The sequence below is a fragment of the Macaca mulatta genome, chromosome 20 (assembly GCF_049350105.2).
Source record: "Macaca mulatta isolate MMU2019108-1 chromosome 20, T2T-MMU8v2.0, whole genome shotgun sequence".
Lineage (NCBI taxonomy): Eukaryota > Metazoa > Chordata > Mammalia > Primates > Cercopithecidae > Macaca > Macaca mulatta.
Genome location: NC_133425.1, coordinates 45152188 through 45179733, shown reverse-complemented (window position 1 = coordinate 45179733; position 27546 = coordinate 45152188). Strand labels below are relative to the sequence as shown.

General features: G+C 50.0%; 1 protein-coding gene across 7 annotated transcripts in view; it reads left to right on the top strand.

Annotated features, from left to right (window-relative positions):
• ZNF423 (zinc finger protein 423) overlaps nt 1–27546 on the top strand; it is a 364117-nt gene that overhangs the window by 105187 nt on the left and 231384 nt on the right. For all 7 annotated transcript variants that reach the window (XR_013411580.1, XR_013411581.1, XR_013411582.1 and 4 more), the window contains exon 3: nt 19850–20050. Coding sequence is in view for 4 of the 7 variants with exons in the window: in XM_077985612.1 (XP_077841738.1) it covers nt 19850–20050 (201 nt within the window). In the remaining 3 variants the exon portion in view is untranslated. The remainder of the gene's footprint in view (nt 1–19849; nt 20051–27546) is intronic.

Sequence of the window (27546 nt, the reverse complement as noted above, 5' to 3'; positions counted from 1 at the left end):
CACTAGAGGGTAAACTCCCCGAGAGGATCTGTCCACCTCGTTCCCGATTTTGCTCTGGGACAGTCCCTGGCACATTGCGGGGTCTCCGTGAGTGTTTTGTGAGCGCACAGATGGCCTTAAATGCCCCTGCGCCTCTCTTCTGGAGAGGAGCGTCCGGCTGGCCCTGGGGGCCCCAGCCCTCCTCCCTGTGTCTGGCTGACACATCTTCTGTGACTCAGTGCTGGCAGTTGGCAGAAAGAGAGGAAGGTACCTCCCAGAGGAGTTCGCTTCCCAGAAACACCCAGCCCACTTCCCCCACCTGGGCTCCCCTAGGACAAGAATGCAGGGACTTCTTGGAAACCCCTGACTTGGCCCCTGGAGGGTGATGACTTGGAGCCTTATATTTAAATGTTAGTGACAAAACCCAGGAAGCCTCACAATTTTGTGCCTAGGAAGGGGTATTGGTGGAGGAGAAACAGGAGGGGAAGCCGCCAGCTGAGAATTCCCAGAGTAGGAATTTCCTAAACTTTCCCCCAGATCACTGGGTGCAAGGAAGCAGCCCCGATGTGACTCACCCCGAGCAGGAGCATGATAGGTGAGCGTGCGCTCGCCTGCACAGGTGTGAGTGACAGCCAGAGATGAGCTGTTCGGCAAGGTTATGGGCTGACAGCAGCCTTCCCGTCAAGGTCAGCCCAGACTCTCCACCACATGGCCCTTTACATCTGCACGGATGGACTGGAATGTGGGGAGAGTGGATGGTAGCAATGCTGATGCAGGTGGCCCCCTGAATTGCACCTCCAGAGACACAGGCGTTTGCGGGAGGGAGAATCTCCTTAATGCAAAGACTCCCAGGGTGAACCCATTTGCAAAGCAAGGAAACCTTTTCTAAGATAGAAACCGCCCCCGCCCCCACCCCTCCCCAATTCACTACTGGGGCCTGTTCACATTTAACTAGGAGTTGTGGACCGGTGTGATTTCCCTCCAGACGAAACTTTAAAGGCAGACTCTAAAAACGATCCCTGGAAGAGATGACCACGGCCCAGGGGCGAGTGGAACAAAGTGTAGAAAGGTTACAAATCAGCGTGCGGCTCAGGATTCCATTCGCACACGGTGATTGCTGCGCGCGTCCATAAATGCAGGAGAGGATGTGCGGGATCGCTCTCATCAAAGTGGTCACAACCCCAAGCTCTGGTGCTGAGATTTCAGGTGATTTTTACTATTTTTCTTTATACTTTTCTTTATGGCTTGTATCTTTGACATCAGTCGCAGTTATCTTTGTAATCAGAAATAACAGTAAAGCTTCGTTTTTTTTTTCTGGGAAAGAAAGATACTCAGAAACACAGAAGCAGTTCTGGGGAGAAAGCCGGGTGAAACCACAGGCTGGCGGAATGCACGCCCTGCATCCCTGTCAAAGTCAGGACCTGGGATGCTTGTTGCAAGTGTGGGCAGATTCCCTGGCGTGGGCATTTCTTGTGGTAGGGGGGCTGGGTCCTTCCTGCACCCACTCCTGTTTCCAGCGTAGCCCAGGGCTCCCAGGGGACCTCACTTCTGGGGCTTCTGTCTTTGGTGAGACTTGGTGCTGCTGGATACCCCTGTGGGGTGGTGCCTCGGCTTGAGAGGAGGTTACTCTTCTGTGCTGTTTCACCGCCTTCCTCCTCTCTTTACTTTAATGCGGTGGAGATGGGACCGTAGTCCCTGGACTCCATGGAAACCGCATTGTCCATGTGGAAAAGCTGCAGCCTGTGGTCATGCTGGTCTTTACCATGCACTGGACTTCTCTGTTGACCTCTTTCTGCATGAGAGGGGTGAACATAGAGGGGCTCAGAACCTGGTATCCCAGGAAGCACCTCCATGCTCAGAAGGAGCACTGGTCTCTTAGAGGTTGGAACCCCTCTTCTACCATCCTCTAGTAGTGACCTTCCCCCCTTGGGGCCTCAGTTTCCCCATCTGTAGTAGTACCTCTGTCATAGGGCAGGGATTCACAGGTGGGTACCCATCAAGATACTTTCCCATCCTCCCATCCCTGCACGGAAAAGGGGCTTCGCTGGAAAGATTTCCAGAAACTGTTTTGAACTCTGACCCTGGCCATGTCTTGCCTGTAGTAAGTGATCAGGTGACGTCACCCGGTGTGATTTCTTAGCAACCAGCTACTTTGGTCAGCCAGCCGGCAGATGCTCTCCTACAGAGAGAGTTGGAGTAATTTTTTCCGTTCGATGTGCACTCCTGGAAGGGGGCCAAGATGCGTTTTAGGCAGTACCTGGCTTCTCCTTGAATTAGGCCATTTTCCATTCTCATCTCCCCAAAGGTGGTTTTCCAGCCTCAGCTATGACTCACAATCTCAGCCTCCCCACAGGAGGGTCAGAAAATTGGTGAGAAGTGATTTTCTTTTTAAACTCAGAGGTGGAAAATCTGCATTTACTTAAAAATGACTGACTTGGTGTTGTCCAGCAACGGGGCTTGTCCAAGAAGGTCTACTTTATGGAATGAAGTGCATGACTTTAATCATCTCAGTCTACCTTCATTCATCCATTCAACAAGGGGTTATTGTGCACCTGCTACGTGCCAGGCACTGTTCTAGGTGCTTTGGATTCCACAGTGAACAGATAGAAGTTCCTGCTCTGAGAGAACAATATACTTAGGTCCTATTTGTTTATTTATTTATAGAGACAAGGTCTCACTTATTGCCCAGGCTGGCCTTGGATTCCTGGGCTAAAGTGATCCTCCTGCCTCAGCCTCCCAAGTAGCTGGGACTACAAGCAAAAGCCACTGTGCACCTCAGTACAAATTTTTCAAGCTCACCCCCTAACCAGGGCTAGGCTCCTCCACACTGGAGGGAGGGAAGGAGCACAGGGCTGGGCACCAGCCCTGGTCCTGCCACTAACTTGCCTTGTGCCCTAGGGACAATCTCTTGCATCACAGATTCTGAGAAAGCGCTGAATTGGATTGGCTCTCTTCTTCAGTGCCTTCTCTATCTAAAGTTCTGTGATTCCCTTGTGGTTCTCCAACTTACTCACTGTTCTTTTAAAAACTTTTATCATCTAAAAATTTTTAGTGGCTCAGCAATGGTGTCTTTTTTTTTTTTTAAATGAAATATCTCAGTTAAACAAAAGAGAATAACGATCATCCAGGATGTACCTTTCAGCTTAAGGAGTCATTCACCCAGCTGAGCGCTGAAGTGCCTTCCTCTTTCTGCCCCGTTAGGGCTTGGCATTCGTCATTTCCCTGTATGCCTTGCTTCTGGAGAGAGATATATATAAGTGATATTTAATTATAAATGATATCCATTCATCATTTCCCTGTATGTCTTGTTTCTGGAAATACATAAAAAATGATATTTAAATACTATTGATACACATGTTTTAAAACAATATAGATACCATACATATAGTTTAGCAACTTGCTTTTTTTCCTCTCTCAATGTTATGTTTGGAAGATTAATCTGTGTTGATACATGTAGCCGTTTCATTAATTTTAATTGCTGCATGGTGTCCACTCTGTAAATGTACCACAATCTATCTGTCGATCTGCTGTTCATGGAGATGTAGATGCTAATTTTTTTTTTTTTTTTTTGGCTATTACAAATCATTCTGCAGCAGATACTCTCACGGCGGATTCACAAACAGGAGTTTTCTAGGATATAAGCCTCTGTGGGCAGTGACTGAGTCGAAGGGCATGGCTCAAACTCTTTTCCCCGATCTCTGTCTGCCCGCTCTGCTCTCCCCACTTTAAGTACTTTCTTTCCCGGTGGCTCTAGCATGTCTCCGGATTGTGTCTTAGTGTCCCCACTTGGGTCATGGGCTGAGCTTGGAGGTCAGGGGAAAGGTCAGGATGCTACGTCTAGGGGTGCCACAACTGCTGAGCACTGCTGGGCACCGTAGGGCGCTGCTCGGGGTAGATGGGCCTCAGCTGTTAGGAGGAAGTAGTTCTTTTGCTTCTTGCCCTGAGCTATCTTAGAAAGCACCCAGTCTTGGCCGGGCGTGGTGGTTTACGCCTGTATTCGCAGCACTGTGGGAGGCCGAAATGGGTGGTTCACCTGAGGTTAGGAGTTTGAGACCCACCTGGCCAGCATGGTGAAACCCCATTTCTACTAAAAAATGCAAAAACTAGCCGGGCGTGGTGGTGGGCGCCTATAGTCCCAGCTACTCAGGAGGCTGAGGCAGGAGAATCTCTTGAACCCAGGAGGCGGAGGTTGCAGTGAGCTGAGATTGTGCCACTGCTCTCCAGCCAGGGTGACAGAGCAAGACTCCATCTCAAAAAAAAGAGAAAGTACCCTGTCTTCTTGGAAATAGCAGTAGGTGAGCAGATGAAAGAAGCTTGGGTTCATGCTTCGCTCTGATTGATAAGGGCAACTCCAGGCCATGACCTTTAGCTTGTCCTCTTTTGAGGTGGGGAAACTGAGGCTCGATGAGTCCAAGCAGATCCCCTGAGACATCTGTGAGACCCGCTAAGCCCAGTAAGATGCTCTGCTCTTTATCCCATGCTTTCTTCCTGCACCCAGTGGCCAGGTGATTCCTTTAACGGTGCTGGAAATTAATCCTGCCTTTTTATAGGTGGTAAAACAGAGCCTGGAACAGCAGGGGCCAACGTTGCATTTCACTCACAGAATGCCCTCCAGACAGAGTTGATGTAGGATGTTGTTACAGATGGGGAAACTGAGGCTCAGGGAGAGGAAGTGACTGGCCTGAGGTCATGCCAAGAGTTAGGGACAAAGCTCAGATGAAATCACACACCTCCTCAGATCCCCCCCGACCTGTCCTCATTTTAGGGTCTTTCTCAGCCCCGAGGAAGCTGGTGTTGCGGCGCAGATCCCAGTTGGAATTTCTGTGGGGTGAGGAGATGTTTCATTGGGTCCCAGTCCCCTCAACTCCATCTCTGTGGGCTCTCCATAAAGAGTCCTTTCCTGCCTTTGATGCAAATTCTTGCACTTTCCCGATAATATTCTGGGCTCTTCTTAACGCGAGGGGGTCAGCGGCAAGGCATCTCGGCAATTTATAATTCTTGAAAATTCTGTTTGGTGACACGAGTTAGCATTTAATAGACACCCTGCCACCTCCTCTCTCCCTATTGTGACAAGCTCCTGGCAGAATCCTTTTGAGACTAAGGGTAATTGCACCACGCTGCGAACGGGAAGACCACGTCGCGCTCGAGTGCGCCTCAAAAACGTCTTCACAATAGACAGTCAGGTACGAGTTTGCTGGGCTTCAAGGTAATGATTTAAACTTAATTTGACCCTTGATGAGGGAGCCCATGTTTCTGATCGGATGCAGTCTTTCAGTTTGGGCTTGCCTGCCATGCCTTCAATAGTAGCACAAATAATTCCTTCATAACAAGTGCCTTTCAGAGGATGTCTGCTGCTGACAGCTAATATAGAATTATTGCCCCTGAATGCATTTCTGTAATTACTTCCCAGAGATCTGTCTTTGTGTTAGAAGACATTTCGCACTTTAGTAACATAAGTGTTTTGGGAGAGCACGAGCAATAATTACGAACAGTCTTTCCGTGAAAATAAACCTAAAAAAATTATAAAAGCTAATGCTAAAATTGGTTAGAGCCAGGGAGGAATTTCATTTGAATTTGATTCATGTATATTTATTCTGAGTATAATAACCTTTCCTGCATGGAAACTTTTTTTTTTTTTTTTTTAAACAAAAGCAATAATGATACAAAGAGCCCGCTTTCTAATTTTTGAGCCAGACCGAAACTGAAAACTGATTAAAAGTGACAAGTTACTCGAGAATGAAGAAAGAAGCCTGATCGTGGAGCTCTGATAGGAGACATTTGCGGTAATGGGAAATGAAATGATTCACAGTGTGATCAATAAAAAATTAGCAGCATTTAATAAAAGGTTTCTGCTTCATGTTGACTAAAGAACATCGCCAGCAGTTTGAAATCCGAGTTAAGTGACGGTTTGAGGAGGAGCCTGGGGGTAGTGAGTAGGGTGTGGGGTGTGCATGTGCATATAGATCACACTGATATTGGTCATCAGGCAGAGGCAGCCAGGCCCCTGGGGTGGGTCTGGAAGTTTCCTTGGTGCGATTCACTTGACCTTTGGCCTGTGGCTAATCCCCCCTGCATCTCTTTGCCTAGGAATGTGAATCCAGGGGTCTTAGGCTACCAAACAGGCCCTGCTGTCATTGGCTGGGGGGATCTGAGTGCAGTCCCCATCAAAACCCCAACCCCGAGCTGGGGACACCCCGGCTGGTCACGTGTGTGCTGAGTGTGGGTACACCCTGCCTGGCCTCGTGTGTGCTGGGCCTGGGGACACCCCGCCTGGTCACGTGTGTGCTCGGCCTGGGGACACCCCGCCTGGCAACATGTGTGCTGAGGCTTCTCGGACCTCTGTGGTGGACGTGTCATGCTGCCCAGGCCATTGGCTTTGTTCTGTGCCCTGCTTCCAGAATCCAGGTTTCTGGAGACATCCGGGAATGTCTTACAGCCCACTTGTGGGGCCCCAAACACCCTCTTGGGGACTGATGGGAAGTCAGCAGAAAGCCGGCAGACCTGAGCAAATGGATGAAGTTAAGTGGTGGGGAGACCCCTGGGGTCTCCTGGAGGAGCCCGCTGCTTGCGTGGGTCCTTGGAGGTGGGCGGAGGCTGCCGCCCTCTTACAGGGAGTGGGTGCCTAGATGGGATTTTGCTGGAAGTGGCTCCTTAGAATCTGAGTGTGCTTCTCCTGGGGTGGGACGGCACGGGAAAGCCACTCCACGAGGCCAGCTCCCTTTTCTCCGGGTGCCACTTCCATATTCCCTGGAATGTGGCTGTGCGCCAGGCTGTCTCCATGCCTGGCAACTGGTTAATTTTTAAAGGCTTTTTGCGGAGCCTCTGCACTGTGGTTGTAGGGAGAGGGGGCTCCCCTGGCCCTCCAGGCCCACCTGGAGGCTCGTTGGTAGGAGGATCATTGGTGGGAAGGGAGCTGCTGGCTTTTGGGTTACAATAGAGGCCCTAGAGCCGGGTCTGGGGAGTCCCTTGAGCCCCCGCCCGTGTCCCGGGGCAGCAGGCAGGGCCAGGGGCCTGCTTCTAGCTTCATTCCTGTTGTCCCATCCCTCCCTGGAAATACAGACCTGTGGCTGGATCTTTAAATGTCTGAGCGGGAAGGGCACTTCCAGACGGCTTCTTCAACACATCCTTATTAATCACCTGCTGTGTACCAGGCTCTATGCTGGGTGCTGAGGGGTGGGGAAGGGGGAAGCAGAGTGAACAAAACTGATGCGGACTTGCCTGCCTGGAGCTTGCATGCCCAGGAGACCTTCGCACATCCAGCAAATAAAATCATGAGGACTGCTATGATAAGTGGGGAAGGAGAGGTGCCCAGTGAGCTCCCAGAGCTCACGGGGAGGCCTGACCCTGTGGGGGTGCAGATTCACTGAGCTGAGACCTGGACGGTGAGGAGGAGTTGGCTGGGTGAACTTTTGTACACTTTCTACTTTGACAGTGAGACTCTTTCTGCAGAGCGCTGCTGCGGGACCGTGGCGTGGAAGGAAGGCGGCAGCGGGGCTCCCTGGGTGTGGAGGTGTTGTCTTAGAGTTCTGCCCTCAGGCCTGCCCCTGGCACAGTGTTGAGCTGCTAAGGTGCATGGTTTTTAAAATTGCTTCTCTGTGGTCCATGCCTTAATTTACGGATGGGGCAGCTGAGGCCCAGAGAGGGCACACCTTGCACGGAATGCACAGGAATCATGCGTGACCCCTGGGCTCTGGGCTCTCCATTCACACCGCCTCTGTTTATCCTTGGCTCTGAACCAGACTCCATTAGCCTGGCCACTGGTTCCGTTTTTAGGGGTACAGATCCCTCCTCTCCCCGCTTTTCTTCCCCTAACCGGGATCCTTCTGCAGCCACAAGGAGGGTGATTTGCGCTCCAGGATCCTAGCCTTGAGTTCTGCTCCAGGACTGAGAGCAATTAGGAGTGTCAGGCACTGACACTGGCCACAGATTAGCTGGATTTATCGAGCTCCCCATGCCGCCTGACCATCCTCCCTCCCCTGCCCACCGCCGGCCCTGCTCCCCCATCTCCCCTTTCCCAGAGACAAAACATGACAGCAAGGCGAGGGCAGAATGGTCACTGCCTGAGGAGGTCACGAGGAGGTAACAGTGCACAATTTTCATGGTTCCAGGGTGGCTTTGTCTGACCGTTCTTCATTACTGCACGTGGCGAGATCAGCTTTATTAAGATTGTAAGGCTTGGAGGAGTGACACTTAACTACTTGCTGGAAAAATAGATTTGCTTTTTCTTGCAGGGGGTGTTTGTGGTTTATTTTTCTCCCCCCTGCTTCCCTCTTCCCCTCTTGCCTCCCTCTCATCTGCCTTCTTTTCTTTCCACTCATTCCTGACCCACTGTAGTTGAAAGCTGAGTGCAAGTGTCTGTGAGGTCGGGGAAGCTGCCATCTCTCTTTGCTTTCCTAGATTGTGTTGCCCTGCAAGGAGGATAGAGTAATTCATTCCTGTATTTATGGAACACCCATAAAAATCAAGGTGCTTGTAACCAAATGTCAGCCTCTCCTGGTCATGGAGCTGTGCATGGTTCTTTCATGTGTTTGCATCTAGAACAGAGGCTGGCACATAGTAGGTGCTTAGTAAATGTTTGTTGACTGATTGAAGATGTGGAGGATTTGTGTCTGATATGGTTCCAGTGTTTAGGGAGCTCACTGCTGACCAGGGCCTGGAGGGCAGAGACCTGGAGTGAGGTCACCTGGAAGGTGGCCCCATAGGGAGCATCCACAGCGTGAGGACCATCCTCATTTTCTAGGTGAGGAAACTGAGGCTCAGAAGGACAAGCAACCAAGGTCTTGCACAAAAATGGACTTGAACTCAGTTCCTAAATCTCTAAAGAGACACTTTCATCACTGCTCAGCTGACTGCTCTTTCTGGTGAGGAATGAACAGATGACCCTGTGCTCTGGGAGCTCTGAGGGGCTCTTGCTGGACGCACCCCATGGCAGAGACCCTCACTGGGAAGCCCCCAGGCTGGACCAGCCCTCCAAGGCGTATTGTTTAGCGCATACTGTGTTCCTTAAAACTTGAAGTCAACATTTAGAAATCATCCGGAAATTTTATGGAGAACGGTGGATTTCCTCCTCCTTCTCCTCCTCCTTCTCCTTCTTCTCCTTGACTCCTTCTCCTCCTTCTCCTCCTCCTCCTCCTTCTCCTTCTTTTTTTTTTTGTTTTGAGACAGAGTCTTACTCTGTTGCCCAGGCTGGAGTGCAGTGGCACAATCTTGGCTCACTGCAATCTCTGCCTCCCTGGTTCAAGTGATTCTCCTGCCTTAGCCCCCTGAGTAGCTGGGATTGTAGGCATGTGCCACCATGCCTGGCTAATTTTTTTTTTTTTTTTTTTTGTATTTTTAGTAGAGACAGGGTTTCACCATGTTGGCCATGCTGGTCTCTAACTCATGACCTCAAATGATCCGCCCGCCTTGGCCCTCCAAAGTGCTGGGATTACAAGCGTGAGCCATGGATTTTCTTCTTAAAAAAAAAAAAAAAAAAAGCAGGTGTGTTTGCACTGCTGACCATCTAGAGGAGTTGAGCCCCTTCCCTGGGCTTCTGTATGCTCCCTCCACACCCCGTTCGCTTGTACACTCATTTCTGTAATTTGTGTGGTGGTGCGGGGGGAACTGGGGTTGAGAGCTTCTCTCCATTCGTTATCCGAGTGATTGAGGGGGCTGTCTCAGCCATCGGAGTCTCAGTTTTGCCCTCTGTAAAATAGGTCTTGTGGTAACGTCTCTCTGACGGGGGCTGGGGGTCCCTGGGCGAAGGATACAAATGAATTGGCAGGTCTGGCCTGAAGGAGGCGATTGCCATCACACTGCTCATCCTTTAGGTTCTAGATTTCCTGACAACTGAAGATACTTTCTTTGTAAGTTTCTAGTCATTTCCATGGGCCTCTGTAGAGGATTGTCCTGTATCCAGTGCCTCATGGCCAGGATGGAGCAGCCCAGTGAGGTTTGTGTGATGCAGCCGAGGTCAGGTTCAGTGTCTCTGATGGACCTTGGCTTGAAATTCCACCTACAGAGCCATGGGCACTGAAAGGGACACCGGGGCTCCCCAGACAGCCGTCGGGAAGTTGCTTCCTTATTTAAGAAGCCGAACTTGGACAGCAAATTATGTGTTAAAATATTTGCCTAGAGCTCTGCTGCCAAGGGGACCCCTTAGGCTGAGTGTTAAATGTTACCCCGCTGCCTGCACTGCAAATATTTTAAACCTGAAGATAAATAACGGCTGCCTTGCAGAATTTGGGGCCAGCAGTGGATGCACACACTGAGTGCGGGACTGGGGTTGGTGGGCTCCTTGCCCAGCCCTGGCCACGCCCCTGCGGGGGCCTGCTTGAGAGAGTGTTCATGGAGGAGAGGGTTCTCCTCTGCAAGCAGGGCCTAAACGAGCACTGAGCAGAGGCTAAGCCAGGGCTTTGACCTGGCGCCCAGGTTCAGAAAAGGCATCTTGCCTTTGGGAACATGTTTTTAGGAAACATGCAGGCTATTAGGGTAGAGGATATATTTTTTTATGAAGAAGAAATGTCATGGGGTACAGTGGCCAGCTTCTGTAATCCCAGCACTTTGGGAGGCTGAGGTAGGATTACTTGAGGCTGGGAGTTTGAGACCAGCCTAGGCAACATAGCAAAACCCCGTCTCTACAAAAATTTTAAAAATTAGCCGGGCGCATTGACAGGCGCCTGTAATCCCAGCTACTCGGGAGGCTGGGGCGAGAGAATCCCTTGAACCCGGGAGACAGAGGTTGCAGTGAGCCGAGATTGTGCCACTGCACTGCAGCCTGGGTGACACAGCAAGACTCCATCTTGGGGGAAAATAAAATTACCTGGGTCTGATGGTACACCTGGGTCCTGGCTGCTTGGGAGGCTGAGGTGGGAGGATTGCTTAAGCCCAGGAGTTCGAGGCTGCAGTGAGCCGAGATTGCATAGCGGCACTCCACCCAGGGTGACAGACCAAGATCCTGTCTCCAAAAAACAACAACAACAACAACAACAACAACAACAAACATATTGCTCCAGGGTAAAGACTTTGGAAATGGTAGGTATCTTCCTGAACTGTTTTTCCCTCAGCCACCTACAGAGGGCGGCCACAGGAACAGTGGGCAGGCACAGGAACAGGCTTGTGGATTGTAAGCTGGAACAGGAACAGGCTTGTGGATTGGGCAGGTTTGTGGATTGTAAGCTGATCACACTCCTTCACGGAGGAGGTGGCTCGCACCTTACTCAGGGTTGCACAGTCTGGGAAGGCGAGGATTCACACTTGGGCCCAGGACTTTCCTCTCTTGGTGGAGTGGATTTTTTTTCTTTTGGTATGCATGGACATTTTCGTGCCTTGCAAGAGGGCCTGTGCCCCGACATTCCTCGTCCTCTTGCATCCTCAGGAGCATGTGAGGCCTCCTGCCAGACCCCTCCGGGTTTGATGCCTCCAGCTCTTGTCTGCACCACGATGCTGCACATGTTGATTTGAATCATAACGCAGCAACAAGACAGTGCTCACCAGCTACCATTGTCTCAAGCTGTACTGTGAGCCAAGCATCCGGCTTTGTATGTATCACCTTATTAAAATTATGTGACTTAATTAAATGAGTCCCAGAGAGGGCAAGTGACTTGTTCATGGTCCCCCAGCTGCTAAATGGTGGAGTGTGGATTTGAACCCAGACAGGCTGGCTTCAGAGCCTGTGATTCTTTTCTGTTTTTTCTCTGTCATCCCTGACAGTCCCCGGAACATGCATCCAGCCATCTGCTGCTGGTGTGTGTCATTACTTAATGACTGTCTTTATTTCGACAACTTGGTTCCATCAGCCCCACTGCACTCCTCTACTCCAGTGTCCCGATGGCTCCTGTACAGTTGGGTTCTCTGGTAACCCCTGGATGTGCCTAGAATGTGGCACCTGGTGGTTCTGCTTTCTGCAGTGGTGGATGGTATGGTCTCCCATCCAAATCTGATTGGGAGAAGAAGTGAGAGGTGGGGAGGCCTTCCCAGGGCTTGCTGGCCCTGCTGGCCCTGCTGACCCTGCTGCCCTCTCACTCTCACTTGGTAGTGTTCCTGGCTCTCTCACTCTCTCCGCTCCACTGCTCTCCCCTCTCCCCTGCTCTCTTCCTCCTTCCACCCATCCCTGCCCTGGCATCCCCTATCCCCTCGAAATCCCACAAAGCTCCTATAACCCCTGATGTGGAGCTGAGCTGAGTGCCTGTCTCATAGTGGCCATGCATTCAGGTGAGCCCCGCCTCCCCGCTGTGAGGTTGGAGAGGATGGCATTCATGAGATTCAGGCTCCTTTTGGGCCTATGAGGAATCAGAGGCTCAGGTAGGGGACTTGCCTTGGCCAAGGTCACTCATGGTTGGGGGCTGAGGGATACTGGAACTAAGACTGGAACCTGGGTCTCCGACCAGCCCCAGCCCTGGATGCTCGCCCTTACTAATTAGCATATTCTCTTGGGCATTCATTTATTCATCTAATCACTCATTCGCCCACCCCATATTTATTAAGTATCTTTCTCTGCCAGCCTTTGTGTGGGCTTTGAGGCCGCCAGGATAAATAGGGTTGGGGAGCACCCTGTATGTTGTAGCAAGTGTGCATGTGTTACGCCTGGCACAAAGGAGGCACTTCATACATATTTGTGGAATGAATGAAGGAAAGAATGGGCGAGTGTGTGTGATTGTTGACCCAGGTCTGTCTTACGCCTCTCAAGCTCTGCCCTGGTTCTCTCTGTCTTGGGTGCATGGAGGCAGCTCCTGGCCCCCTGCCTCCATCTTTTGGATACTCAGCCACACGGCCCCAGAGGTGGGACCTCTGATGGTCGCTGGGAGGTTCTCAGTGTGCCCAGGGCTCCCTGCTGGCTGGCTGACCCCGGAACACCAGGGCGAGGAAGAGGCGTCCTTCTAGGTGAGTTTCTTTCTGATTCGCGTGCTGGCCAGGGGCTTAGAGGGAAGGCACACTCATTGACTGATCCTCTCCTAGCTGGCCCTTGTGAGGGTGGGGCCCTGGCGGCCCTGGTTCATGAGCTCGCGAAGCCCTGCTGAGAAGGTAGGAAATGTCTTATTCTCAGACCTGGCAGCCTGTGGGCAGTCTGGTCCCCTGGGGCCTCTCCCTGTTCCCCTTTTCCTGGCAGTGGACCCAGCCGGCTGTCCCCTGCCCTGTGATTTTGCAGGCATTCCCTTTCTGCCTTTCCATATAATGGTTAAGAGTCAGGATCAGCCATGCGCGGTGGCTCACACCTGTAATCCCAGCACTTTGGGAGGCCAAGGTGGGTGGATCACTTGAGGTCAGAAGTTTGAGACCAGCCTGGCCAACATGGCAAAACCCCATCTCTACTAAAAATATAAAAATTAGCCAGGCGTGGTGGCGCATGCCTGTAATCCCAGCTACTCTGGAGGCTGAGGCAGGAGCATCGCTTGAACCTGGGAGGCGGAAGGTGCAGTGAGCCGAGATTGTGCCATTGCACTCCAGCCTGGGTGACAGAGTGAAACTGTCTCTCGGGGGGAAAAAAAAAAGAGGATCTAGAGTCAGAAGACCTGGGTACAAATCCTGCTCTGCCCATCCTGGCACATGCTCTGCATGGGCTCCTGAGCCTTGTTTTTTTCCTCATTGACAAAGCGGGCAAATCCATTGCACCTACTTGCAGAGTGGGGATATCCGTTGTACCTACCACATAGTTTCTGTGCCCATCGAAATGGAGCAGTGTGAATGTAAAATGGTATCAGGAGATGCTCACACAGTGCTCAGAATCCCCGAGCCGTGTAGGGGAGGCTGTGCCACCTCCCTCTGTCCCTGGCGAGGCCTCTGCTACTCCTTCCCTCCAGAGGGCACGGGGCCAGCTGTCTTGCTGCGCAGCATTTCTGCAGGGTCTGCTGTCTCCTCTCAACGTCATCATCTTGAATGCAAGCCCTTTCTTAAGGGCAGTAGCTTGGTGGGGTGGGAAAATTCACTACTTTTACTTTATTTTTTGAGACTTTTGCTCTGTTATCCAGGCTGGAGTGCAGTGATGCGAACACGGCTCACTGCAGCCTCCAACTCCTGGGCTGAATCAATCTTCCTGCTTCATCCTCTCAAGTAGCTAGGACCACAGGTGTGCACCACCATGCCTGGCTAATTTTTAAAATTTTTGTCAAGATGGGGTCTCACTGTGTTGCCTGGGCTGGTCTCAAACTCAATAGATTCTCCTGTCTCAGCCTCCTAAAGTGCTAGGATTACAGGTGTAAGCCATTGTAACCGGCCTGAAAATTCACTGCTTTCCAGTGAAACGTGATTGAGGTGAAAGGTTTTGTTATTGCCTCTCTTTGCTCAAGAAAATCTCCCAAGTCCATATCTTGGGTTCAGGGAAGCTGGGTTTGGCTGGGTGTGGTGTAGTGGGGTTTCCTGGTGTGGGTGTACCCTCTTCCTCCTGGCTGCAGGAAGAAGCAGGCAGGACAGGGCAACCTCATCATATGTGAAGCTGAGCCATTAGAGATTGCCAATATTCAACTTTTTTGACCTAAAAAGATGGCACCTTTATATGGTTCAATCTAATACTTATCATCAGACAATAAACTGCACTGTGACCCCTTCCCCTCCTTCTGGCTCCACCTGTGTGGGGATTCAGAGGCCTGCTTTTTTGAAACCAATCAATTCATTCACTCATCCATTCATTCAACATTTATTGAGCCCCTACTGTATGTCCATCTGTATGCCAAGGTTGGGGGAGGTGGCACTGAGCTAAATTAGAAACCAATCAATTCATTCACTCATCCATTCATTCAACATTTATTGAGCCCCTACTATATGTCCATCTGTATGCCAAGGTTGGGGGAGGTGGCACTGAGCTAAATTAGACAAAGCTCCTGCCCTCATGGAGCTTATAGTCTGGTGCCGGGGGAGAAGGTCAGCTATCCATTGCTATGTAACAAACCATCCCAAAACATAATGGCCTGAAGCAATAGTTTATTACTGCTTCTCACAGTACTGTGAGCTAACTGGGTTCAGCTGGCAGTCTCACTGGGTGTTTCTCGTATGGTTACAGTCACATGGGGTTTGGAGCTGCTGTCATCCAAAGGCTCCTTGTAGTGGGATGTCCAAGATGGGGTGCTACCATGGCTGAAGTTGGTGCAGGAAGCTGGGAGCTGTTGACTGGAGCCCCCGTGTGCTCTCTCTCTATGTGGTTTGGGCTTTGTATAGTATGGCTGCTGGGCTCCAAGGGGGAGTGTCCCAGGAGACGCAGGGGGAAGCTGCAAGCCTCCTTCTGACCTAGCCTCAGAAGTCTAGAACAGCACTTCCGTTGCATCCTGTTGGTCAATGAGCTGCTGAGGCTGGCCAGCCCTGAGGGGGATTGTGGAGGAGAATTTGGTCCCTTCTTATGATGGGGGAGTCAAGGTCTCCCTGCAGAAGGGCAGGTGGGGTGGGAGATATTGCTGTGGAAGTCTGTGGAAAATGCAGCCTGCCACAGGAAGAGAGAGTAGACAAATTAGCCCACAAACGCATAAGTGCACATGATGCTGAGAGCTCTGACTGCAAAGGGAAGAGAGCCCTGGGGAAAGAGTAGTGGGTCCCCGAGTTCCATAGGTGCCCAGGCTGGTGGAGATTTTTGGGAGCTGTGTGAAGATTTAACGGAAATCTTCCTGCCAGAGATCAGGAGTGGGAAGCCCTGGACCAAGAGACTTGGCAGTTTATGGGGTTGAAATATGACCTTCAAGGCTGTGGAAATGGGCGATAAGTGAGAGAGGTCAGCAGAGCCATTGCTGCACCTTAGGGACTGTGACCAGGACCCTATATGGGACTTTGAGGGGTTTTACAAACCCCCAGTGCCTGGCTCAGGTGTTCATTGTGACTTGCTGTGAGGAAACCATGTTGTAGAGTGATTAAGAGAGTCACATGCAGTGGGCTTGAAACTCGGCCCCACCACTTCTCTGTGGCCTCACTTAGGCTCTGTCACTTCCCAGAGCTCTGCTTTCCTCACCTGTGAAATGGGGATATGATGGCATCAACTCGTAAGGTGCTTGCACTTGATTAAGCATTAAGTGCTTAATCAATGCTCACTGTTCTTGGGGGATGCCTGGGCAAAAGGATGCAGGTGTGCATGTCAGAAAATAGTTGTCCATTGTGGAAAGCATGAGCTCTGGGAGGTAGGGAATCTTGTCAGCTGGATGGACAGGTCAGTGTTCACAGCACCAGTTCGGTTTCTGTCCCATGCACGTGGCCCTGAGGGAGAGGTCCCTGATTTGAAATCCGTTTGGCTTGGGCCTTCCCTGAGTGGGCTGTCTTCATGCTGCTGCAGACAGCCCCCAGGAGGACAGGGGAGGAGCCAGAGGGAAAGGAGCCAGCTGGCTGTTTTCGGGAATCCCTCCCCAGCCCCAGAGGCCTCTGCAGAAAAGCATTGAGCCATTGGTCTTCTCCTTGGCCTGCTGAAGTTGCTTCACTGGGCTCTGGGGTGATTGGAGGAAACAGTGGGCTACAGTTCTAGCCCAGATCTTGGAAATGAGCCAGCGCTTTTTTGTGATGGGACTCACAAGGCAGGTCCAGATGCTGGGCCTCTGGGCCCTGCCTTCTCTGAGTTTGCACAGGTGATGTCCAGCCTCAGGACAGGGACCAGTTGGGGGGCCTCTGGCGCTGGACAGAGCAGCACAGGCAGGGCTGGGTTGAAGGAGTAGGGAAGGTCCAACCATTCCATTCCCAGGACTTACCGAGCAACCGATCAGGTGGGCCTGGAAAAGAGGAACCCCAGAGAGTCTCCAGGTAGGACTGATGTCCTTGGAGCTCCCTGTTCTCAGAACTCCCACCTCCCGGGCCTTGGAGAGCTTAGGGCTCCTACAGGCCCTGGGACTTCAGGAAAGGTGTGCTGCTTAATGAACACGTGAATGTGTAGATTCAATCCTGGCATGGCTTTGGGTGGCCTTGCAGAGGCTCAGTTTTCTCATCTGCAAATGGAAAAATAACACCATTTATTATTTTGTCTTATGGTGAAGTTCAGAAACTCCTCGGCATGAAAGTGCCGAGAGGCAAACCCTGCCTGGGGTGGAGAGCTTCCTGTTCTCCAGCGCCTGATTCTGCTGAATCAGCAGAGGGGCCCTTGGGTCTTCAGGGAAGTCCCACTCCCCAAAACTTCTCCAGGCCTCTGAGTCTTCCCTCTCGTGTGTCACCTTCCGGAGGGCCAGGCTGGCTGACCTCTTGACCCCTTGGGAGCCCAGAGGATGAGGTCCGCGCTTTTGTGTGGCCTGAGCTCACCTCTGTCTCCATCCCTTTCTGCACAGCCACCCTCCCTTCCCATTAGTAGCCGGCCGTAGGGGAGGTGACAGTTGCTTAAAACAGATTTATACTCTTGGATGACTTTATGGGTTTTTGCCTTATAAAAACCTGAGAGTTGACATTCTGATTTATCTACTCCCGAGTCAACAGGATGTACCAGATTTAAAGAGATCAAATGCATTGTAATGTTTGTGGTTCCAGTTGTGGATTAGAAGAGCTATTATAGAAAGTGCTGCCAAGTAAATACGGCAAAAAAAATAACGAGGGGATAATTTAAATATGTCTATTAAATTGTGTGTTAAGTAAAGTAGCGCAAGTGTGGTGCTGATTGTAACTTATTATCTGGAGAGTCGGTGTAGTAGATAAAGCCAGAATTATGGGTCTTTTATTTTCCCCTTCTACAGAACATTTTTTTTATTAAGGAAAGACTGTAAACGAGGAATTTCAGAGACGGGCACTTGACTGTGTAACCATGGTTGTGTGATGACTTATAATATCGAAGGCTCCAAATGATATTTCTCATTTCTTTGCTTTCTATTTCTTGCCCTCACCGCAGCAGCAGATCAGATTCCCTGAGATAAATATGCTGCCTGGCTTTTAATGGGATTTCTGTATTGCCAGGAGTTGGCGCGTTCTGATAATAAAAGAACCTAAAAACTGTACATCCCTTAATTGGTAAGAAGAGAGATGTTTTGATGGGCCACAAATGGAAACATTGATTTTTACTGCCTCCGTGCAGTTCAGGCTGCGTGTCGTGCAACGTTCCCCGCCTTGGAAGGAAGCAGCTGGCTCTCTGATGAGCTGATTTGTGTTCCCAGGTTGTTGATGTCGGGTACTTGGAAGGGCATGTTCTGTGCAGGCGGGAGAAATAGAGCCCTTATAACATTATCTGTTTCCAAATTGAAATATTCATAGGACTGTGGTTTCCACCTTGAATTGAGTGTATTCTTTGCTTTGTCTCTGTTTCTTGCTTTGGCGCCCAGCACTCAGGGGTTTACAAGTTGTGTACTGAGCCTTTTCCTGTAACTGTGATGTTGCATGTACACACATGTACATACAAGTGCACATGTACGCACTTTTGCATATGCATATATGCATTCAAAAACACCTTTATGCGTAATAGGATCTCTTTCTTTGATTTAAATTAGTGCAGCTACTTTCCAGATGGGTAGATCTGTTTTCCAGGACAGGCTGTGGGAAGAGACAACACACACTTTTATTTTCCAATCTGAAGGTCTCTGCATTTTAACAGACAAATTTTATCCATTGACATTTGTTAGGATTACTGATATATTCTGTGTGTTATATTTACCACGCGCTTTCGCACTTTGATTTACAAGTTCCTGGTGTGTCTTATTAATCTGTAAGATTGGGGCTGTGCTGCATTTCCCACAGTTGTGCAGGGAAATGAACTAGACCAGGAGTCATGAAGTTGAACTGAGCCTCTGTAGGGTGCTTGGGCTGTTGCTGCTTCTGGCTGGATGCCAGGTACCTTACCTGTGAGACAGAAATAACAACGCTGTCCCTCTCTGCAGGGGTTTGGATCACATGATCCTTTGAGCCTTCTTTGAGTTTAGGATATGCAAGGCTGTGAAATGGAGCTATGCATATATAATGGTGGCTTCGAAGAAGCACCGAACACAACACAATTGCAAGGCATCATTATGATCACTAATTCACTTTTCCCAATAGATTAGCCACTCTCTGCACAGTGCTAAGCATAGTAGCTGTTTTGTTTTAAAGAAATCAGTCTGATTATTCCAAGAGTGATTCTCAGTGTCTAGGCCTGTACCAGGTCACAGGTGAGGGGTTAGACAGACTGTTTATTTTATTTTATATTTTTTTGAGATAGGGTGCAGGCGCAGGCTGGAGTACAGTGGCATGATCATAGTTCCCTGTAACCTGGAACTCCTGCTCTCTAGCAATCCTCTTGAGTAGCTGGAACTATAGGCACACACCACCATGCCAGGCTAATTAAGTTGTTTTTTTTTTTTTTGTAGAGGTAGAGTCTTGCTATATTGCCCAGGCTGGTCTCAAACTCCAGGCCTTAAGGAATCTTCCCACCTTGGTCTCTCAGAGCACTAGGATTATAGGTGTGAGCTTCCATGCCCAGCCTGGATGCATTTTAAGCTTGAGATTCGACCATCCGTGGGTCTTCAAACATGTGTACTTCCTTTATTTCAGCGTTGGACATCTTTGCAAAGAACTGAGCCAGCGTCACTGCCCTGGGAGGCCTGTTGTGTGGAAGGTGAACTTGGCTAAGAGATCTCCCAGCTCTAAATTGCAAGGCTGTGGGGAAAACGAAAAGTTTAGGTGTGTTAGGAACAGCTGATGGAGGCTCTAAAAAGGTGTGTAACTGAATCTGGTTTTTAGGAGACGAAATACTAAGGTTTTTCACCTCTCTGATGGGTCACGACCCCTAGCATCCGTGCACAGAGGGGAGATGACAGGAAGTCCCCCTAGAAGATTTGCACCAAGAATTAAAGAATCTAGTTGGGAATTATGGCACCACATGCTACAAAAAACCCCATCTATTAATATACTGAGAGGTGTCAAGGATAATGGACCCCGGGAGGTAGAGTAATTAAATGTATCTTAATAAATGCCGGCCGATTCTTTTAAAACCCTTTCCCAAGACCCCATCAGCTGACATGGACTGTATTCTTCCTGTTGGCAGGAGGCCTAGAAGGAGAGCCGGAGTGCGATCGGAAAACCAGCCGTGCGCTGGAAGACAGGAACAGCGTGACAAGTCAAGAGGAGAGAAATGAGGATGATGAAGACATGGAGGATGAATCAATTTACACCTGCGATCACTGTCAGCAGGACTTCGAGTCTCTGGCAGACCTGACGGACCACCGGGCCCACCGCTGTCCTGGAGGTAATGCAAAACAGCCCCGGGACTCTGACAGGTGGTTACACGGGTAATTGGACATAGCAACAGCTTGAAGCCTCAAGTGAGATTAAAGAATTAATAATGTAATTTTACAGTTAATGTCATTGTATTGTGGTGTCTTGGGTACCCTGTATCCGCCTTTTAAATACAATTAAAAATAAAAGCAACAGCTTTCCGGCAGGCTGGAATTAGATGGTGGTGCTCTGTCCCGGCCCCCTCTCCCTGCAAGCTGTGCTCTGGTACTCAGGCCACGAGTGGGTGGATCTTCTGGAAGGCCTTTTGGAAACGCAGTAATTAAGAGGTTGTTAGTGCAAAGTTAAGCAGTTTAAGTGTGGAAAGCTGCGTAAAGGAGTAAGCTCTGAGGCAGAGCTTGTGACGGCACAAGGAGAATTTCAAAGGCCAAGGAAAAAGGGACCTGGTTCCAACTCTGTGCTTGACCTTATGCTTCTCTGAGTAGGAGGAGGAGGATAGCTGGGAGCTGCTTCTGCTAGATTTGACTGGAGCTCTGTTCTCCATTTACTCGGTGCCTTGGAGAGAGTGTGCAAGACCAGTTTTCTAGGAGCTACTGAAGACTTCAGGAGCTGTGTGTGTATATGTGTGTTTGGGGTGACTGGGCTGGGGAACCAGAAGGCATGTGCATTCCCTGGAATGTGGCAGCCATGCTACAGGGATGACACATTTCTGGGCTCTGAGATCTGCAGAGGGAGTCCATAGCATCTATGCTCCTTACACAGTCTTTCTGAGATACCTTCTTCCATCAGGGTTCTTGATGAAACTCTTGGATACTGGTTTGTGGAAGAAGGCCTGAAATCTCAGGACTGCATTCTAAAGGGAACCCATCACCTGTTGAGGGGAACATTTACTGGTAGGGATTAGATTGGCACCCAAAGTTCTTGCTTTTTCTACTCCTCATGTCATCTTGGAATTTTGAAACTAAATGTTTGGGGAACTGCTATGATTTGCCCTCTAGTGTCACCTGTGCCTGCACAGCACTGGCTAGACCAAGTCCCCATTCTCAACCTCTGGAGGAACAGATGTTTAAAAAATAGTAGTAGTAGTAGTAGTAATAATAATAATAATAATAATAATAATAATAATAATAGACCTAAGAGGAATCTTACAGTTTTGGACATTTTGTGGCCCAGTAGTCCAAACCCCGGTTATTTGGAATTTGTGATATTTCAACCAGAGGCAGAGATGATGGTTAATTTTCCATTCTAAATCAGAATTGGAAGGGACCTATGAGGTTAGCTTTTTAAGTCTACTCACTTCCCCAAGGGAAATACTAGGGCAAAGGGAAGAAAAGGTGATTGCTTGACCAAGGTCACATAGCTGTTTGGTGGCCAAGCTAGGACCTCCTCTGGATCCTGGACTATTGACCTTCATCCTACTTGAGGAATAATATTATAGATATTGGTATATTTCCTGATTTAGCCAAGAATTAACATGGAAACTTGACTGTAAGAGAATGAAATATTGCCACTTACTTTACAATCAACTAATTGATCTAATGAAAAGTTATTCTCTTTATTTTCTAAATTCAAGAGAACAGGCCATTCTGTGTAGTTGTTAGAGTGGGGCCCCAGGCCCTCTGCTAAGCGGCACTTTCTTGAATCCCTGCAGCTCTTAGAGGCTGCTCCTTCCTCCAGCCCTTCAAATCAAGGAGATTCTCCTGTCTTTCAGTCTCACTTTTAAGAATGGTGGCATTTTGGGCTGGGCACAACGGCTTATGCCTGTAATCCCAGCATTTTGGGAGGCTGAGGCAGGCAGATCACAAGGTCAGGAGTTCGAGACCAGCCTGGCCAATATGGTGAAACCCTGTGTCTACTAAAAATACAAAAATTATCCAGGTGTGGTGGCACGTGCTTGTAATCCCAGCTACTTGGGAGGCTGAGGCAAAAGAATTGCTTGAACCTGGGAGGCAGAGGTTGCGGTGAGCAGAGATCACGCCATTGCACTCTGGCCTGGGTGACAGAGCAAGACTCCATCTCAAGAAAAAAAGAAAAAAGAAAAAGAGTGGTGGCATTTCTAGGTGGAGAAAGGAACCTGTGAAACTGGGCTATATGTGGGGGTCTGAGCCAGAAATAAGAACTGGTAGCTAATTGTGCTTTGGTGCCCAGGAAGGATCCTCCTCCCAGTGGCAAACCCTTCTCTCATCAGCCTCTGACTCTGGCTGAAATCCATCACAGCCCTGTTTGCAGCGTCCCCAGCTGTCCTTATTGATGCTGGTGGTATCCACCGACACTCCTGCCCGCTTCCTAACAGGACCCTGCTAATGACCTCCGTGGGGACGCAGGAGCTAGGAATACCCCCAGACCCTGGAGCATTGGAAGGGAGTCAGAAATTCCTTGAAAGAGTGAGGGAAACAACCTTGCCTAAGTGCATCCCTGAGAAATTCATTACTACCCCGTAAAGGCGTGACCCAGCCTGGGATAGTTTCCTAGCCGTGTGAGGAGTTATTTTCCCCCAGGTCTTGGGTTCTTAGGATTACCCAGTGATGGGATAAACCACCGAGAATTGTGTATGTATTATTCAAAACAGTTCCCTACCTGGAATGCCTCCACACCCTTCCATTGTGAAATGGTTTTCGAACTGTGTTCCCAGAGGTATTTCAGGGGGCTACGGTATGGTATGTTTGGGGAATAGGAGGTGAGTACTGGGGCCTGTCAGACTGAGGGGGCGCTGATGTCCAGTCCAGTCAGAGCGATTCACCTTAAAAGTCTGTTTTATACCTGGGGCTTTAGCATAAGATGTTGTTTGAAAATTGGCCTCTGATTTAAAGGTTTGGAACTGATATAAACGTGCAGTCACAGGCTCCCCCTGGCCAGGCTGATGGGTCTGCTGGATGCTCACCACTGGTCACTCTACAGAAGCCCAGCAGACACTGTGTCCGGGAGGGCCACGCTGGGCGCAGGCTGGGCAGGTCACGGTGCCCTGCAGATGTTTCTGTGGGAACCAGAGGGTCTGCCCACTTGGCCTGGAGCAGAGGGTCTGCTCCTCAGGAATCGTGACCTGGGGTGTGAACAACCCTCCCCATCACAGGGACTGTCGCTGCTGGAACGTGGAGGCAGCACGCGCCTCCCCAGATGGGTGTATCCTGGCGGGGTCAGCCCTTGTGAGCCATTGGCCTTCTGGGGAGAGCGCTGTGTTGGGGTGTCGGGGGTGCGTTTGTGGGTGGTGACTGTGAATGTGGTTCTTCCTGAAAACTGCTTCTGCAGTGAGGGCTTGACTCTGTCTGTGTCTTTCTGTGGCAGTTGGGGTGGTGTTGAGGGAGAGATTAGGGGCAGCGTTTTGCTCCCTCAGAATCTGGGAGAGCAGCTGTGGTGAGGTTTGGGGGTTTTCTGAGGTGGGGGGATGCTCACCCCTCAGGGGTGGGAGGGGAGCTTCATGCCAGAATGGCCACAATGGAAGACCCCCACGTCCCCAACCTGGAGCCCGGCCCCTGCACTAAGGAGCCTTCATTTCCAGCTGGGAGCTCGAGAAGGCACCTCTCTGTTGTTCCTCAGCAGGAGTGGCATGCCGGGCCCATGAGCTGTTGAAGCGTGGACTTTAAGATCTCGGACAACTCCATCAAGTTCTGTTCCTCTCTCTCCCTCTTGCTCTCATTTGTGTCTGAGGAGAAACCAACCTTAAACCCATAAGGCATCAAACATTGCATTTTTATGACACAAACTGAAAAGAGCAAAAATCCAGTCCTCTCCATTCATTCTCTCGCCCTGATGTCTGTTTGATTTTTCTTTGTTCCTCTCCAGCCCCTGGCCACAGGATGCCACACGTTCGAATGCTTGGGGTTGTGAGCACATACGTTTTCACGTCCTGTGTTTGTCACATAACATGTTATGAACAGGTTCCCATGTGGTGACCTGGTCTTTGCCAGTTTTCTTTCTTTCTTTTTTTTTTTTTTTTTTTGCGGTGCGGGGTGGGGAACTCTGTCTTTTAAATAGCAGTGCTCAAGAACAGGAAGCTGGGGTTGCAGGTACTGCGTCCATACCCTATGAAAATATTAAATTTTGACGAAGATGTCCGTAGATGAGGCTTTTTGCCACAGTGTACATAGGGACTCACTGGGTAAGTGTGATGGGCTTCTCTGTTTCTAATGGAGACATTGTTTGTAGGCACCAAGTCAGGAAATGGCAAAGGATTTGTGGCTCTATGAATTGCCAAGGATGGGCCTTCCCTGTCAATTCAGGTCTCACTGATTTAAATCACGTTGGAACAAATAACGTCATAATTTGTGAGCAAACCCAGTAAGAAACATTCAAACGGCATGGAGAGGACAGAAAAACAAAATTGTTGGCCAAGCAAATTTGAGTCCTCTAAGCTCTAGCAGGGGATATTTATCATCATCTTCTAGGAGCCAGGAGGACTTGGACTGCTTTAGAAAATTTCTCTAGGAACTACCTGGGGTACCGTAGAAGCAGGTGCGGGAGGCTTGGTTTGCCCATGGGCTGATGGTGGTTTTTTATGTGCTCACTGAAGCCAGTCACCTGTGAGCCTGTAGTCTGGATTTATCGCTTCCTGGTGCAAATACTCCTTTTAAAGACACTGCAATTTAGGTTGACCCCTGCTTTGGCCTGAATTAAGAGGCTGGCTGCTGGAGGGCGTGTGGGTGCTCTGTCTGCGCTGTCATGCTTGAGACCTGACTTTCCTAGTGCCATTCCTCAGAGTGCCCGCAGTGGGCTGTCAGCAGGGGTCTGTGCTGTGCCAGTCCTGTGCCCCAGGTCCCCGGGGCTGGAGCACTTGACAGCTTTCGGGGCCCTCGGCCTCTTTGCTAAAGGGGCTGCTGGCCTGATACGGCTTTTCATTGTAGGTGGTAAGACTGCAGGCTCCAGGCACTTGCCTTGGAATAGAAATCGCTCGCCTTCAGGACCAGTTTGGAGCTTAGCGTTGGTGTCTTCGCTTCAGCTCCGTTCCCTGATCTCTGACTTGGGCCAGGCTCCTGGTGGGCCCTAGAGAGGTGGCTCTGAAGCAGATGGGGTGCGTGCTGCCCTCCAGGGGCTGGCATTCTGGTGCTGGGGGCAAATGTGTGAGCAGGTGTTGCCTCCTCTACACTGCAGCGAGGGCTGTAGTCCTGACATTCTTTGTATTTTCAGTGCCTACTACCGGCGAGGCGCTATGGGACTCTGCCTGGAACACATGCCCTGCAGCCCTCCCTGCTGGCCCTCTGCAGCCCCAACGCCCACACAGTCCAGAGTGTGCATCCCTTTCTCTAATTGTCTTTCACATATTTCTTACCCATCTCCCTCCCTACTATTAAGCTGCATGAGGACAACAGCCATACCTGTTCTGTTCCCTGTTGTGTTCTAGCCCAGCGCTGAATAGAATTTAACATGTTTGTTGAATGAATGAATCATCTTGCCTAGTCTTCATAACAATCACCTTTGGTGTCCAAGGTGACACTGTCTTTATTTTTTTAACTAATTAGTTTTTTAAGAGACAGGGTCTTGTTCTGTTGTCCAGGCTGGAGTGCAGTGGTGCCATTTGTAGCTCACTGCAGCTTCAACTTTCTGTGCTGAAGCGATCCTCCCACCTCAGCCTCCTGAGCTAGGACTACAGGTGTGCCCCAACGCGCCTGGCTCATGTTTAATTTTTTTTTTTTGTATGGATGAGGCCTTGCTATGTTGCCTAGGTTGATCATGACCTCCTGGCCTCAGGCACTCCTCCTGCCTGGGCCTCCCAAAGCTAGGCACTATTTTCCACCATTCGTCCTCATTTTGCAATTGGGTGACTGAGGCTCAGAGAGCTGGAGGATCTTGCTCAAGGTTGCAGATCTTGTCAGTAAAGGCAAGCTCTGAGGTCGGAACAGCTTGCCTATGCTTGAGAATACAGATTGGGGACTGTGAGCAATTTCAAACTAAACTCCAGATGGCTTTTTTGAATGCTCAACTTCCAAAAAAACAAGAGGGGGGACTTTGCTCAAATCGCAACAGCAAAAAGGGTGTTCCCGGTGGGTTAATTTTGCGGCTCCCCTCTCTGCTGTCCCTTCTTGAGGACTGGGACCAAAGAGTGTTTCCCTAGCCCCTGTGAAAGGTAGGCCCTCCTTTTCTGGCGAAGGTGAAATGCTGCTGTGTAACAAGCCGGGTGGAAAGTTAATTGCACCCTGGTTGGTTCAGCTGTGGCCAGAGCGACCTGTGGGCCCCAATTACAGGGCTGGGGCTGTGTGGAGCTGGCACCTTTGCCAGCCGTGCTGCTGTCGGCCGGCTGGCCAGCGCTTGCCTTTGTGTGCTGACTCAGGCCCCTCTCTTGCTCCAACAGCATGAGGGGCTCCCTGCCTTATTGGCTTGCGGCGCCCCTCGAACTGGCTCTGTTTTGGTTGTGCAGCGTGGGGCTGGGGCCAGTCCAGACACTGTGCTACCTGATACACAGGTGCTGGGTGTGAGCTCCTTCTGTCCACAGAGAGTGCGCTCGGGGCCTTGGTGTCAGCTGACTTCACATGGCACAAGACGCTGGGGGCTTGAGCACAACTGATATCCCCCCCGCACCTTCAGAGTTTTCCTGCATGCAGACAGCTTCCAGTTAGGAAACACAGAGCAAGAAGTGGTCCTGTTATGTCAGCCACAAAATGTATAAAGACCAGGGAGCAAACCCAGTAAGAAACATTCAAACGGCATGGAGAGGACAGAAAAACAAAATCAATTATGGCGGGGGATGGGGGGAAGACGAGGAACACAGAGGATACCTTATTCTTATTCTTGTGGAAAGAATTCAGTACATAAATATGTCAATTTCCTCGAAACGAACCTATTGGCTTAATGTTAGCCAATGAAAGCAATGGTAAGATTTGTTTAGAAATGGATGTGCTGAATTTATACTTCATAAGAAAAAGTGAGGCCGAGTGTGGTGGCTCATGCCTGTAATCCCAGCACTTTGGGAGGCTGAGGTGGGCAGATCACAAGGTCAGGAGATTGAGACCATCCTGGCTAACACAGTGAAACCCCGTCTCTACTAAAAATACAAAAATTAGCCAGGCGTGGTGGCGGGCACCTGTAGTCCCAGCTACTCGGGAGGCTGAGGCAGGAGAATGGCGTGAACCCAGGAGGCGGAGCTTGCAGTGAGCCGAGATTGCGTCTCTACCCTCCAGCCTGGGTGATGGAGTGAGACTCCATCTCAAAAAAAAAAAAAAAAAAAAGAAAAGAAAAGAAAAAAAAAGAAAAAGTGGGTATGCAGGCATCAGAAGGAATCTTCTGATGGAAAGGAACAGGGAGTGGGGACAGGAACCAGCTCAGATTGCTCTGGAGCGGAAAGGATTTGAAGTGGTGTGAAACAGAAATGGACCCAAATACAACTGGAAATCTAGTGTATGAGAAGGGTGTCCCTGCATGACAGTGGAGGACAGATGGCTCTCTCAGCAACTGGTATTAGGATGAAGAGGTGGCAATCCTGCAAAAAGGAAATTGGATCCTTCCCTCCTGACACCAAACTCAATCCCAAGTGGATCAGGAATCTAAGCTTAAAAAGAAAACTTTAAAATACTAAAAGAA